We start from the raw sequence: 15,997 nt of genomic DNA, 5'->3' as shown, positions 1-15,997 counted from the left end.
GAGGGAAGGCGCTATGCCCATGGTAGGCTAAGATAACCCATAAATTCTGGGCAGATTGCAGTTCTTGACCACATCAGCAATGAAAGTACTTCGAGCATATCAGATCAAATCCATGGGAAAAATGTTTTTGAGTTAAGAAAGGAAACGCTGCTGGAAGTACTGGTGAATCAGCTAGGGATGCCAGCTTCATGAAAATATAGTAGAAAAAGAAAATTGCATGTTTATGCCATCATTAGGGGCAAGTGAAAAGGACATATAACCTGCCTCATAATTATCGTTTTGATACAACAGTAGCTAAATGGCTGTACAAAATGCTGGGGAAATTATCATAGGAGAAAAATGAACATATTTTTATCTTTTTTTAAAAAAAGTTTTCATTAAATGGGATGAATAAAGTTAACGTAGAAAAAAATAATAACATATAATTAACACAGGGAAATGATATATTAAGCTGAAAATGTTTTAAAATTTAGTGAAAATGTTTAGGGTATTTTAGACCTTTCCCTAATTCTATATTGAGGCTTCAGTATAGAATGTTTTCCTGCAAGTGATTTTCTGTGTTCATAAGAAACTCATTTAAAAAAGGAAACAAAAATTATCCTACATTAAAGATTTCAGACAAATTTCCTTCTGTGAGTTTTCTAAGACTTTATTCATTTACAGAGCAGCTAGTACACATAGTTTGTTGTAGTGGTTAAAGCACCAGGCTAGAAATATGAGACTGTGGGTTCTAGTCTTGCCTTTGGCACAAAGCCAATTGGAGACCTTGGGCCAGTCATTCTCAGCCCTAGGAAGGAGGCAATGGCAAACCACTTTTGAAATCTTGCCAAGAAAACTGCAGGGACTTCTCCAGGCAGTTGCCAGGAGTCAACACTGTCTCAAAGGAACTGGAAAAAAAGTTACATACTAGTTATGTTTACTAATGACAATCTCTCTCTCTCTCTCTCTCTCTCTCTCTCTCTCTCTCTCTCTCTCTCTCTCTCTCTCTCTCTCTCTCTCTCATATACATGAACATACACACAGCTGTTCCTCTTCTCCTCCTCTTCCTCCTCCTTTTTTACCTGTCCGTATGTGGAAAAACTAACAAGGGAGATCAGTTTAATATCTTTGGCCTTACCGTATATATCAGTTTTCTAGTACTGATTTGTTTATATTTATATCAGTTTAGCCTGTGTTTCATTAAAATAATTGTACATATAATTTTGGATGGTCTATCCACATTCATAATCCACTTTATTCTGGGATCATAGGACAAGTTTCTGTTTTCCACATCATTGAATACTTACAAGAAATGACAGGGCAAAGCTGTGAAGACTGGAGGCTTCAGTCTCTCTACAAGAGATTGGACCCTGAAGAACAAGGACTTACTGTTGATTTTTCTACCTTCTATTCTGTTATGAAAGATTGGATTGCAGACTGTCAACAGGAAGGGTGAGTATTAAGAGTATTGAGAAGTTGTCTTACAGTTTGCTCTGGCATCAATATTAACTTTCCCAGATTAATCCATTTGTACTGCAAGAGTTCTCAAATGTTGTGATGTGATATTATATTAAAGAAAGTTAGGCATGATAAAAGTTTGTTTTACTTTATGTGCATGTCACCAATTTTCAAAGGCCTTACATGGCTAACAATGAACAGTAAACAATGAACATTTAAAATTCCCCCAAACCAAATATGTATAAAATCCAAATCCATATAAATAAGCCACGTGTGCTACAGATCTGATCTGCGTTTTATGGAACTCCTCTACTGCTATCCGGAAAAGAAAAGCTTTACAAGTTTTCCTGAAACACAGGAAGGATAAAACTACAAAGTTGGCCTGTAATTACTGCAGTCTTAGTACAGATATTAGCTATTCTGTTTGAAAATAGAAATGTTGAAAGTTGTAATACAGCATTTCTGGAAGGCACCTATTTAATGGAGGATGAATAAAATGATGCTTGCAGATATCCTGAAAGTAGGCAGCTAAATCTCTTACCTTGAATCTCAAAGAGACTGTTAATAGAGTTAAATGTTGCATTTTTGGAAGAGTGGTCATTAGTATAAATTTGCCGTATCTGGAACTATTTGAAGCCAAGAAATTAAAATGATTCAAATAAATGGCATAATTGTGCATTCTGAAAATTGATAGAATTGAACATAATCGATAAATATTACTGCCAAAATTGAATAAGTAAAATAGAGTATTTCCAAACTTCTGTTTGTTGGTAATAAAGTTTGGTATAGGTTCGTCATCTGTTGATACTTCTGGATTCCTGTTGCATATGGCGGAGTATGTTGCATGAGAATACAGTATGGCATGTGGATTTGTTTAATGTGGCATTTTTTATGTTTCGTTGCCCACAGTTCAATAAGGTTATATATTTTCACCAAACCCCTCTGCAAATTACTACCTTATTCCAATAGCAAGTCTCTCCTACCCAAAGAGTGAACATTCTTGACTCTTTCATCAATGTATTCTGCCCATGCAAGCAATATTAATTCTGGTTTCTTTATTCTTGCTGCTATCTGTTAGTTCATCTATGTTTCTGTGCCTGTAACTGAATACTGTAGTTTTATAATATATCCTCAACCTTCACTCCTGAGTTGATGTTTGCCATCAACATTTCTGTGCTCCAGTACCCATGCCCTTGATCCTAGGTGAGATGCCTGGGTTTGAAAAGTTAAAGTACATTTTTATAAACATTTTGATCAAAATATGGCAAACGTGATCTTCAGTTTATTTTTATGTCAAACATGAACTTCAGTTTATTTTTATATCAATTAAGAGTCTTCTTATAACTCCAGAAGGTTGGATAAATATTCTGCTAGCATTTAGTAGGGCAAACAAATTAAGGTTGTGGCAAATCAAAAGGTCATTCAGTGCTGATTTAGTTCCTCAAATTACTGATTTTCAATGGAGAAAATATATACAGTAAATATATATACAGTATTTATCCACATGCATAGTATCCATTTGGACTGTCAATAACTGGACTTCCAGTGGGACGGTAATGCAGGGGGCTGCACGTACCTAAGTTTCATCTAATGCTTCTAAAATTTATTCCATAAATATTGTGTAGGAGCTTTTTTTAATTGAAGCACACAGCATCAGTATCAGCTGTAGTTTGACTGCGACAAGCTAAGTTTTCAGAAGTGCGGTATGCCAATAATAAAGAATGTAAACTAAAGGTGGAACTCCAATAAACTTATCTCACATAGTATCAATTTTGAGAAGCATGTGTTAATTATAAAGACTGATAAGAGGAGTAGTTTTATATTTTTGTTTAGCTTTCTCAATAATGCTTTATGAACACAAGTAACTAAATCCCATCAGAAATAATAATATATACTAGTTTGAGTACAACCTCTTCAACACAATGTAGGAAAAATATGATATACAGTAATGCTATTTCAAGATGTAATATCTTCTGGAATTATTCTTATAGCCAATCCTTACTCTCTTGCTAAGATAGTTTTAAAAAGAATTATATGCCACAAAATATCATGTATTCAAGGTAAAAAACGTTTTTTTTAATATGTTCTGCTTACTTTCTACATATATATGGTATATGTATGATCTAGCTAACTAACTTACAATACTATTTGTCAGCCACTATGAAAGCTTTTTGAATAAAAAGTGAGGTGAATAATGTTTTAAATGTATAATACACAATGAAAGATATATATCCACAATATTTTTGATAATAGATGAAATGGTGAAAAGTTACTTCCATTGAACCTATAGCTTATATCAGAAGAACAGTGAATATGTCATGGTTCCGATAGATGAAACCAGTAAAAGAACTTCAAGGCAAGAATTCTTTCTTATAGAACATTTCATTCGGAAACAAAATATCGGCACTTACATTCCTCTCCCAGTTACAAAGTAACAAGTTGCAATTCCCATCCCAGAAATGCTGTCATAAATCACATTCCCCAATTAACGCAAGATGCTTTCCTCACCGGCTGGCCAAAATCTTATCAGACCATGTCCTTGAGTTCCCACACTTCTATGGTGTTATGGCTAGCTAAACCATCAAGCATTCATCCCATCCCCCCCTCTACATCGGAACTCTAAAAGAATAGAAAAGGCATGTTACAAGCAAAAGTAAAAATGGCTGCTGATTCTCAGTTGTCAGAGCGACGACATCCATTGTCACAGCATTGACAGAATTATTGGCAATAGGAACTATTTGTTCACAATTACTCTGGACCCCATACTTGTAATGAACAATTTGTTGCCTAAGATAAAATATTTGACCCAATGTTGCATACCATATGTAGAATATGTAATGATGAGTATGGTATAGTTAGCGTTGTAATGTAATGGAATATAATTGCAAAAATCACTTTTCAATTTATTGTTTTTTTCTGTTTTTTTTCCAAAAAAGGGAAGAGGCTACTGATTTGACAAACCATATCAAGGACTTATACCATGACAACAAACAGCTAGCAATGCAGAATGTTAAACTACAGAGAACTATTGAGGCTGCCGAAGAGCTCAATTCAAGACTCTCTGAAGAGATTTCTCAATTGAAAGGGAAGCTGAGAGGGTAAATGACAGAACTATAATAATAATAATAATAATGATAAAGTTGGAAGGGACCTTGGAGGTCATCTAGTCCAACCTCCTGCTCAGGCAGGAAACCTATACCATTTCGGACAAATGGCTGTCCAGTTTCTTCTTAAAAACTTCCAGTGTTGGAGCATTCACAGCTTCTAGAGGCAGGTTGTTCCGCTGGTTAATTGTTCTAACTGTCAGGAAGTTTCTCCTTAGTTCTAGGGTGCTTCTCTCTTTGGTTAGTTTCCACCCGTTACTTCTTGTCCTGGCTTCAGGCGCCTTGGAGAATAGCTTGACTCCCTCTTCTTTGTGGCAGCCCCTGAGATATTGGAACACTGCTATCATGTCCCCCCTCGTCCTTCTCTTCGTTAAACTAGACATACCCAATTCCAGCAGCTGTTCCTTATATGTTTTTGCCTCCAGTCCCCTAATCATCTTTGTTGCTCTTCTCTGTACTCTTTCTAGAGTTTCAACATCTTTTTTACATCGTGGTGACCAGGGCTTTTTTTCTGCCGGAACGCGGCGGAACGGCGTTCCGGCACCTTTTTCCGGGCCGGCCGCACCGGAAATAGCCCCTCCCAAACCGGAAGTAGCCCCTCCCACATTTTACTTGCATCTTTTTTCTAAAGGGGCGGTCCTAGGGTTTGATGGGGGCGTGGCCAGGTTTGAGTTCCGCCACCTTTTCGCTGAGAAAAAAAGCCCTGGTGGTGACCAAAACTGGATGCAGTATTCCAAGTGTGGCCTTACCAAGGCATTGTAAAGTGGTATTAATACTTCACGTGACCTTGATTCTATCCCTCTGTCTTACATGATTGTAAGGATTGATAAGGATTAATCTCAGAATGCAACTAATGCATTAAGAATGTGAGAAAGTACTTAGGAGAAGGAAAAAAAAATTGATGCCTTTATGCAACATTATGCATATATTGCTGAAAGTTAAACAGAGAAGTAACTCAGTGAGGGATCAGTACAGATCTTTGAAATATTCCCACTACACTGAACATGTCGTAACACCTCATATATTTTTCTCTGTCAATGTTTTTTGCTTCTTTCTGCAGTGCCAGTTTCCCAATATAAGTTTGTGCCTAGATTATCTTCTGTCTTAATTTTGAGCTTAATATCTAATTATTTCTTCCTTTCTTTTTCAACATTGTTGTCTGTTCATCACATATTCATGTTAATAAAGTTTAAAGGCAGAGTTCAGACCATTAGGACTGAACACATACTTTATTATACTGTATTACAGTAACCAACAAACACTGGAACAGGCTAAAGTCTTGGCAAATGAATTGGAAGATCTGAATTTTTTTTCAAAAAGTATGGAGGAGGAAAATAATAGATTACATATACAAGCGCGGCAGCTGGTAGGTCTCTCTGTACATTTAATCTATCTTGTAAGGTAACTCAGTGTTTTTTCTCCTTTAGGAAATCAATGTATGCATATTTCCTTCACATATTTATTATTTGTTTGGCATTTTATTGGAAAGTTCAAGGCTTTTGCAAAATTATTTCTGAAACTATTAGAGACTTTTCATATGCACATTGCTGTTGGGCAGCAGAACTGATTAAATTCTTAGCAGCTGCATAGGAGATATCATTGCAAACAGTTGGCGATTGAAACACTTGAAAGCATTTATTTTCCATTGGTAGGTACTCCTGTATCAGTCCAGTTCCTTGAATCTCCTGCTTCAGACTGGATTTAAGTCACAATTCAGGGCACCTTTTAAATAAGAAAGTTACAAACTCAGAATCCATGACTTATGGAGTGATTATAGGCATGTCTCTGGGTATCTTGGGTTTGACGTATGTTGGTGGGCATACGTTCAATCTCATTTTCCCCCCTCAAACTGTTATTGAAAGATCTGGAGATGGAGAGACTTTCCATCCTATTGCCATGGTCAGATCGTGCCCTGGCGTAGGAGTAAAGGCATTAGGTTAGAAATGGGGACACTAAGTTCTAGTTCCGCCTTAGGTACATAATCAGCTGGGTGATCTTAGGCCACTTCTTCTCAGCCCTAGGAAGGAGGCAGTGGCAAATTGCTTCTGAAAAAGCCTTGACAAGAAAACTGCAGGACCACAGGTAGACATCAACTCATGATCACAATTGAGATTGGAATTTCTGTCACTAAGCAATGCAGTTGTGAAGTGATAGCAGTCCTAGCACTCCCTGTTGCTGTTGTTAACTGAATTCCATTGGTTGTTAGCTGAATATCCATGCCAATCCAAGCCATTCTGGGCTTGGTCCCTCTTGACCTCAAGTCTCAGCCAGGTGAAGGACTGCCTCTTTTTCAGTTCCTCCCGCCTGCCTATTTCTTCTTCATCTGTGCTTTTTTGGCTGCCCTGCACTCTGTCATATGAGTGGCAAATGCCCTAGAATTGCTTAGCTCTGGGATTGCTTGCCATATTGTGGCTCAGAGGCTTTTTGGTACATTGGGGCTTTGTGGATGCAAGAAGTCCATGAGCTACAGTAAAGCCCCAACCATCTCAGGAGTGTGGTGGAAAACCCCAGCCACCTCAGGAAATCTCAGCTGCCCTAACCCAGTGCCAGATACAGTTGGCCTTGCACTTCACTGCCCTAGCCTTTACCATCTTCTTGCTCCCCTTGCTTATGAAGCGTGCTGGCCTTGGCCTTTTGTGAGGCAGCTGCTAGCTACATGAGTCCATCTTCCCCAGTTCTTGTGAGGAACCTCTGTGAGTGAGGAACCTTCTGTGGCTAGCAGTTGCATCCAAAAGGTCAAGCTAGGTATACTTGGTCTACAAAAGGAACAAGAAGATGGAGAAGGTCAGCTATGGCGCCAAGGGCTGCGTAGTGCAAGGGGGCAAAAGGGCACAGATGGGGAGGAGATAGATGGGTGGGGAGAGTTGAAGTGCCCCTGCAGTAGTAAGTGAAAGTAGCCTGTCAAGTGCCTGAATTTTGATCATGTGATTGTGGGGACTCTGCAACAGCTGTACGTTTGGGGACTGCTTGTAAGTCTTTTTGTTCACCACTGCCATAGCTTCAAAAAGTTGCTGAATGAATGGTTATAAGTCCAGGACTACGTATAGTCCAGGCAATCCCCAGAGTCAGAAATTGAATCAAAGGCCCCCACAAACAAACAAACAAACAAACAAACAAACAAACCCACAACCCAGATGCATGATAGATTTTATTGATTTTCAGAAGGCATTCAGGAATTTGCCAGCTCTCTGATGGGCTTTTTTTTGTGCAGGATCTGGTAAAAGGCTGCCATGAGGCAGCGAACCAGGCGCTAAATGTTATTGCCCCCATGAATCCAACAAAGCATGGATATGTGCCTTTGTTCAGGCCTACATCATGGTGATAAGGAAGGAGAGTTATGTCTACTTCTCCTTACTGCATCAGATAGCTGCTATCCTGTGGCCTTGTATAGGGTTGTAAACTCCCTACTAAGGAAAAAAACAGCTTTATGATCTTACACTTGGCCACTGCAACCAGTTTCTATAACATTTTGAAAGCACAGGAAGGTGGGGAAAGAAGGCAAGGTGTGTGGGAGCAGAGAGAGGCCAGGGAAAGATGGCTTGGGGTGCCTGCATGTGTACGTGAGCTGAGGGGAGCCAGGGAAAGAGGGTGTTCAGTTGATCTGTGTGAGTACAGAAGATCTTTTTTTTTTTTTTTTTTTCAAAGAATTTTTTNTTTCAGCAAGATGCGAAACCTTCACTCTCCAGTCCTCTATTGTAGGTAAAACTTTACTCTTCCAGTTTTGAGCTATCAGCAAACGGGCAGCAGTTAGACAATACAACATCAAATTCGTTTCTTTTACATCCAAGTTATGTGTGATACCTAGGAGAAACAACTGAGGCAGAAAGAAAATTCTTCTTTTAAAAACTTGCTGCAAATTCCACCATAATTTTATCCAAAAGGCCTTAATAACCTTACAGGTCCACCACATGAGTACAGAAGATCTTGATATCCTTCAGGGAGACCTACAAGAGTTGGGAATAGGTGTTGTTTTACAGGTAATCCTTGACTTACAACCATTCTATTTACAATTATTTTAAAAAGTGACTTACTATTGGTCCTCACACTTAACGATCATCACAGTGTCTCTAAGATTACATGATCAAAATTTGCGTGTTTGGCAATCAGCATGTGGGGTGTGTGTCACATGATCAGTATTTGCGATCTTCCCAGGGGCTTTCCAACAAGCAAAACCAATGGGGGAAGCTGGATTTGCTTAATGATTGTGTGATTCACTGAATGACTGTAATGATTTGCTTAATAACTGTAGCAAAAAAATTTGTAACATCGGAGGCAACTCACTTAATGACTGCATCACTTAGCGACAGAAGTTCCCGTCCCGATTGTGGTTGTAAGTCAAGGATTATCTGTACAGTGGTTCCACTTATTCTTTGATCTGTGTTGATGTGGGAAAAGAGGTTGGCCTAGTGGTCACTGACTTGTCAGCCTGTCTCCCTTGCTTTTTAACATCTATGTGAACCTCTTGGTAGAAGTCGTTCAATGATTTAGGGTCCAGTATCATCAATATGCTGATGATATCCAATTGTGCATTGCCACCCCAGGCTATTGTTTCCCAGATTTTGGAGGCTGTCAAAGTGTGGATGGCAGAAAATAAATTGAAGTTGGATCCTGCCAAATTCGAATTGCTGTTGATACATTGAGGTCCTCTGCCCCACTGAAAGTTACTCTATAGATTTCCTCCATGGATATCAAATTGGTTCTTTCTTTGATGTTTGATAGCTTTTAAAAATTGAATTGTTTTCGCAAGCTTTCCTGTAATGTGAATGTTGCCATTTTTATTTTTATTTAGTACTTTTGCAAGTTATGTTGCATACGCATGGTTTTTATTCTTATTGTGTTAGCAGTTTTTTAAAATTCTGTACTGTGGATGTTTCAGTTTGAGTTTCTTTGGATTGTGCCACTCTGTTTAATAAATACATAAACAAATAAGTGGTTCTTTAAAGTGATAACATGACTCCAAAACCGCCTGGTCAGTTTTTTAAAATCACTGCTAAACAGATGCTGTGGAATGGGCAATGTCTGTCAGTTTTGGCATTACAGTGTAGGGAGCATTGATCATTGTAAGAGCACTTCAGAGTGTTGCAGAAATGGGAGCAGTGAACACAGGCAAGCCCTTTGAATTCCTTTATGAAGATTTGAGAACTAAAAGGGGCAGCTTTGTATAAGTGCAATCACAAGCTTATTTAAGTCATGAAAATATAGTGTGGACACAACTTTTTTCAGAATTGTTGTGACGGCCATTTAGTCAAGATGTTTTCTTCTATATACTTTAGGAAAAAGAGCAGCAGTTTCTCTCTGTTAAGATGGATAACCTTCAGGATGAGGTAAGGTAAAGAGGGGAGAGTTCAGAAAGTGAGGTTATAGTAGTTATGCCTGAAATAATTGCAGGGCTTGCTAGCCACTTCAATTTAACAGAATTTCAAAGGCAGCAGAAAATTGTACCACCTTGAAATTTTCTATCCTCATTGCTGATCCCTATCTAACTTCTGTTCCAAGTCACTACAATTGCCTGACTTCCATCTGAGGTACTGAGTAACAATGCCTAACACACATTCTTACTTTAAGGCTGCCTTCGGATAGTGTCAAAATAAAAGTGAGATATTTTTAACAGCTGTACAGCTAATAATCTTTTATTTCAAAAAGAATCACTGCATGAAATTACATATTACCCCATAAAAGTATAATTGTATATATTAACTACTTGTTGTAAATTGGATTTTATTATCTTCCTCACTCAGTTAGAAAAGAAACTAGTCAAAACACCATCAACACATACTGCTTTGACACAGAGGTAACAAACATTAATAATCTGTTGTATTTGTCTTCCAGAACAAAAAGTTGCTTCTGGAAAAGGAAAGCTCAGAGGGTAAAATCAAAAAGCTATTTACAAAGAAAGCCAAAATGAAGGTATGAATGAGCTGAGTTGTATACATAGTTTATCAAAAATGTCAGTGTACCACTAGTTGGGTAGTTAACTGCTTATAATTTGGCTATATGATTGCAACTACCCTACTTGTATTTTTATTTCCTCATAGTCACAACTCTCTGAGTATGAAAATCATATCTCCTGCAAAGATGCTGCCCTTAATAAGGTAAGTTGTTTGTCCAGAGTATGCCAAATTGAAAATGTAGCTATGTCATAGCGGGGAGGTAAAATAACAGTGTGGGTCTTATGATATTGTGTGCTATTATGATTATAGGGATTAAAACAACTATTGTTTTAAGGTGATGAAGAGTTTTTGCTATCATAGCTATAATAATAAATGCAGATACCATTTTAAACACTCATCACCACTAATTTATTAAAGCTGCTTCACTTTTTCAAACTTTTCTTATGAGCCTGAAAAATTGATGTTGCAGAGGTATACACTTTACAGCAATTCAAAACGATTCTTCTGATGTTAAAATAATTGACAACCTCCAGCTAAACTTGTTGTCACTGCATTCAGGAATCCCTAGGTGTCACTACAACTTCAATGTTAAATTTAATTTGATTATGAAAAAAAGAAACAATTCCTAGTTTCAGATTGCTACTTTCAAAATCTTTGCTAGAACACAGTTTGCTTTGTGATGCTGAATTGCTTTCTTGTTTGGATTTTATTAATGTTTATATTTACAGAAAACAAAACAAATTGAAGAGCTTACAATAACTCTGGATGAATATCAAATGATGGTACAGGTAATGTACATTTTAATTGTGACAAGAAGGAATCTAGCCAGAGTATCATTAAGCAATCCAGGCACAAGCAATCCATTAAGCAATCCATTCCACTGCTTGGAATGTCAACAGATTATTATCCTCAAGTTTCCCATTTCAGTTACATAATTGTAAAAGTATTGGTAACTCATATTAGGAAGGTGAAGATTCACAGGTTTTTCAACCCTTTCTTCAGTTTATGGCAAGTGTTCCACACCAGTGGAATTACTGAAATGTTAATGAAATTGAACATTCCTGTAAAGTAAGTCTATGCAGATTTCTAGATATTTCTGTTTAGCTATTGTCTTGCTTCTTTTTTCTGCACTATTATAGCAGGGGTTGTACATATTCTTATACTGTTCTGTCCACATAGGAATTGAAACTGGAAGTTAGTAGGCTTCAAGAACACTTATGTCAGTCCTATCAAGACCTAAAAATGTAAGTGCTAGCAGCATTGGATATTTTTAGTGTGAGAGTTTTAAGATGTACCATAATGCCTATTGAATGCTAATACTATAATATTTGTTACAAACTATATTTTTAAGGAAAGACTAAAAAGTGATGTTTAATAAATACCACATACAACTGCTATTCCAATAAATCTTGAGGCTAACTTGTAATTATATTATTCCTTTCACCCTGAATCATGGTCAATCTCATATTTATTCACAAAAAAATTATGTAATACATATGTAATATAAAACCTTTTTGTTATATTAGCTTAACTGTATCTTAATTTTGGGAAGACTTTATACTGAACAAGAATAAATGGTTAATAAAGAATAAATACAGTCTTTTTCAATTTATTCAATCTGTTTTATTATATATATTTAAACCATTTTTCAAACCAGATGTGTACCTGCAGAAATGTAATAGAAATGGAAAACATTTTACAACTCAGCAGTAGTTTTTTTTTAATGCAGGTCACCAACAGACTCTCTACAAAACATGAATGGTTCCATACAGACATCCGCACAGTCGCTCTACAAAGAGATTGAGGAATCACGTAGAGTAAGAAGTATTTCTTTTTAGAGAGTGATGCCATTGCTTTAGATCAGGGGTGTCAAACTGCCAGCCTGCGGGCCGGATGCGTCACGCCGAAACCACGCCCACCCCATTGCCAGCAATGGGGAAAAAGTCACGATACGTCGCGACACGTCACGTGACGTTGCGAGTTTGACACTCCTGCTTTAGATGAACTGATAATAATCTTGGGTAGTTTGAACATAAACTGGGAATGTATTAAAGAGTAGAAGCCAAAAATTTATCATGAACATTTTGCATTTAACTGTATCTTACCCATATAATGAAATGAATAGAGAATTGCTATTTGCATTCTTTGGAGTACAAGCAGAGCCAAGTAAGACCTAGCCGACAAAACCAAATTTGTTAGGTTTCTGGAAGACTTTTAAGACCTGGCTCTTTCCCCAGGCCCGGTATTAGTGGAACCCTTGTTGTGGTTTTGTTTGCTTGTTTGTTTGACTACTAAGGCTGTTATGTTTTGTTGTTATGCTTTTAATTGTTTGAAATTGTAAATTTGCTCAGGATCTTTAAGAGTGGGACTGTTATAATAAACTAATAAAACTATAAATGCAACAAGCTTATTAAAATTAAGAAGAAATTTATGAAATGCTAGATTAATCTTTCGAAAGTAGGTAAAGATTGGGATTATTTGAATTTAAGGGCAAAAAAAGCACTTTTAAAGTACCTGCTTACAATTCTTTAAAGCTCGCAGAGTTTCACTCAGGATTTGACAATAAATTTCTGAAAACGCAAATCTGCACCCCAGAGCAATATGAAGAGACAAAGACATGACTCAGATAAATAAGTTACTTTTACTGCAGATAGAAGCCCAGATAACTAAAATCAGTTCGTAGGTGATCAAGCCCTCTATAAACAAATCATGGTTTAAATATTACAACTCCTCTGCCTGTTTTTATATAGAGATGGAGAATACCATTCATTGCTCAGCTCTGAATGTAATAATGATGATGATGATGATGATGATGATGATGATGATGATGATGATGTTAGAAGGGACCTATGCATGTTTTGGTAATAGTACTGTCTGATCTCAGATTCTTTGCTTCTGGCTTTACCAGTTTATTCCACACAAAAATAACTGCCTCCTCGAATTGCATAATTCCTTTCGTATTCTTGTGAAGATGAATGTAAGGAATTGCAATTGTGCTACCTGTATCCATGCTCCAAAACACATATTTCTTTTCAGATTTAAAGCGTAGCACAATACCTGTAGAGATGCTAATATTAAATTATAATTAAAGTTGGCTGGTCACACCTGTGTTGTCTTATACTGAGTAATCATTAACAACTCAATCAGCATGGGAATGGAGTTGTCACACTACACTCCAGTACCAAAATGGGATTATCACATTACAGGCCAATCCTGGATTGTTATAGTTATAATGCATATAACACATGTAGTAGAAACAGATATTGTTCTGGGAGTGGAGTAGCATTTTGCCAAGAACAAAATATTTTATTCTGAGTGTTAGAAAAAAGCAGTCTCTGTCATGAAATACTATATTAATAAATATTTAACTGTCAACATTCCTCGAACTATGACTTGATATACCTTTGTTGTATGTAGCAGGAGATCAGTAGGGAGTGTGGCTTGCCTAGTCCTCTGTGTGGGATGTTGAATTCTTTGGTGATACATCCAGTGGCTGAAGGAAGCATTGATTCTTTGACAGAACAGGTAAGTATAGAATCACAAGTACACTGGGGGTTTTCTCCCCCTTTTTCCTGAAAACCTGAATTACGATGACACATACTGTAGATTTCATAGCAGTGAGTGCTTAAAGTTTAACTCCTGCTTTAATTATGGCAAATGATTCCAAAAGTTGATTTGGACACATTGGTTTGGTAGCCCCTACTTCTGTTTTTAGTTTTTTTTTTAAAACAAATTAATTCCAAGTGATATCTGGAGCCAATTCAAGTTTGCATGTCCAGCTTTCAGCAGATACTGTTCAGGATTTCAGTACACATTCATCTACTCATACACATTCCCATCAGCAGAAGGTGACTGATTAGCCAGCAGTGACTTATTTTCAGTCCTTTTGCTTTTGGAAATCTGCTGTAATGGATTAAAAGAATCTATAAAAATCACCAAGATAACTTTGTTTTTCTTAATTTAGAACTCTTTGGATAAACAATATAGCAATAAAATTAATATATACTTAATTAGAATTCAAAGCATTGTCTTTATTCCTTCATATAAAAGATAGAATCTCACTTGTAGTTTTCTGTTTTTTTAACTATCTGGGCAATAACTATCTGGATATTTGTAGCTTATATATGATAGCACTACTTTCATAACCTTTTTAAGTAAGTTAAAAAGTCCTGCTTTCAGTCTTGTTAAGAATTGATAAAGACCTAATGTGAGATTCATTGTTCCAGCAGCTATTCCTTTTCTCTTCTTCTAGAAACATAGCAAGAATGGGTCAGATGTTACCAAGGCATCACTTCCAGTTTCACATAATATGCCTCATTTAAGCTTTGCAACTGATGGTAAACTAATATCGAAGAATCAGGAACATAAACAAGACCGAAATCATCTTCTATCAGAGAAAGGGGGAAGGTAGGAACAATGATGACATTGCTGAATGAGTGAGAATGTTTTAAGTCTCAAAGATATTTTTTGATCGAGAGTTTAGCTACAGTATAAATTGGGCGGGTGATTGGGAATACCCAGACCTCCTTGGACATAAACTGTTCTTTTTAACACTTGAATTCGTCTCAGGGATAGATGTAAATAGAGACAATAACAGAAAAAAATGTTGGAAAATGAGAGCAACAGATGCCACCCCAGCGAGATTTTATGACACCCCAAGATAGACAAAATAGGAGTCCCCCTGAGACTATTATAGCGCTACGAGATACCCTTACCTACAACCTGGCTAAATGGCTGGCACAATGTTTAAGCACAACGTTCATTACAATTTTTGACAAAACTGCAAGGCTTAAATGTGGCTCCTGATGAGATCATGGTCTCCTTTGACATAGTTTCCCTATTTACATCCATCCCTCCTCACTTAGAATACGAAATAATAGATAAAAAACCAGAAGAAGAGTACAACACAGATCACAATAACCTAACCAGGTCATAAATGATGAAGCTACTCCAGTACTGCCAATAATGTCTTTTTCACATTCAAAAGGGAAATGTATGAGCAAATGAAAGGGACATCCACAGGATCCCCAATATCAGGAGTCATTGCAGATACTGCCCTGCATGAACTAGAACACCATGCATTTCAAAACTACACTCTTATTTATTTATTTATTTATTGAATTTATATACCGCCCTATCTCCCTTACGGGACTCAGGGCGGTGAACAGGCGATAATAAAAACCATGATAAATATAGGCAGTTCTAAAATCAAATTAAATAACGGGCCTGTTCTAAAAACACACCCATACAAAACCCCCCACTAAAACATAATCAAACTACGCCAGGCCGTTGGTGCTGCTCTGTAGTTGGTGCTGCTCTGTAGATGACACGTTTGTCATGAAAAGAAATGCACTGAAAGACTTTCATACTCTACTGAACTCCATTTTTCCAGACATACAATTCACAATGGAAGAAGAAACGGCTAGACAATTACCACTTTTAGATGTGCTTGTCAACAGGCAGGAAGATGGAAGCCTAGAAACCACAGTTTATTGCAAGGTCACCAACACTGCAAATATTCTTAGTTTCAACAGCAACCATCCACTGTCAAAACATTAGAGTAGT

General features: G+C 37.1%; 1 protein-coding gene across 1 annotated transcript in view; it reads left to right on the top strand.

Annotated features, from left to right (window-relative positions):
• The window catches only part of LOC114922225, a 42,946-nt gene that overhangs the window by 16,979 nt on the left and 9,970 nt on the right, over positions 1–15,997 (top strand). The window contains exons 6-16 of the mRNA XM_029283023.1: positions 1,251–1,431; positions 4,374–4,535; positions 5,778–5,907; positions 9,815–9,865; positions 10,371–10,448; positions 10,577–10,633; positions 11,161–11,220; positions 11,612–11,676; positions 12,162–12,249; positions 13,853–13,957; positions 14,685–14,839. Coding sequence (XP_029138856.1) covers positions 1,251–1,431; positions 4,374–4,535; positions 5,778–5,907; positions 9,815–9,865; positions 10,371–10,448; positions 10,577–10,633; positions 11,161–11,220; positions 11,612–11,676; positions 12,162–12,249; positions 13,853–13,957; positions 14,685–14,839 — 1,132 coding nt within the window. The remainder of the gene's footprint in view (positions 1–1,250; positions 1,432–4,373; positions 4,536–5,777; positions 5,908–9,814; positions 9,866–10,370; positions 10,449–10,576; positions 10,634–11,160; positions 11,221–11,611; positions 11,677–12,161; positions 12,250–13,852; positions 13,958–14,684; positions 14,840–15,997) is intronic.

Source organism: Protobothrops mucrosquamatus, unplaced genomic scaffold (genome assembly GCF_001527695.2).
Source record: "Protobothrops mucrosquamatus isolate PMUCROS unplaced genomic scaffold, P.Mucros_1.0 scaffold8, whole genome shotgun sequence".
Lineage (NCBI taxonomy): Eukaryota > Metazoa > Chordata > Lepidosauria > Squamata > Viperidae > Protobothrops > Protobothrops mucrosquamatus.
Note: the sequence above shows the minus strand (reverse complement) of the source record. Positions and strands in the feature narration are given on the sequence as shown.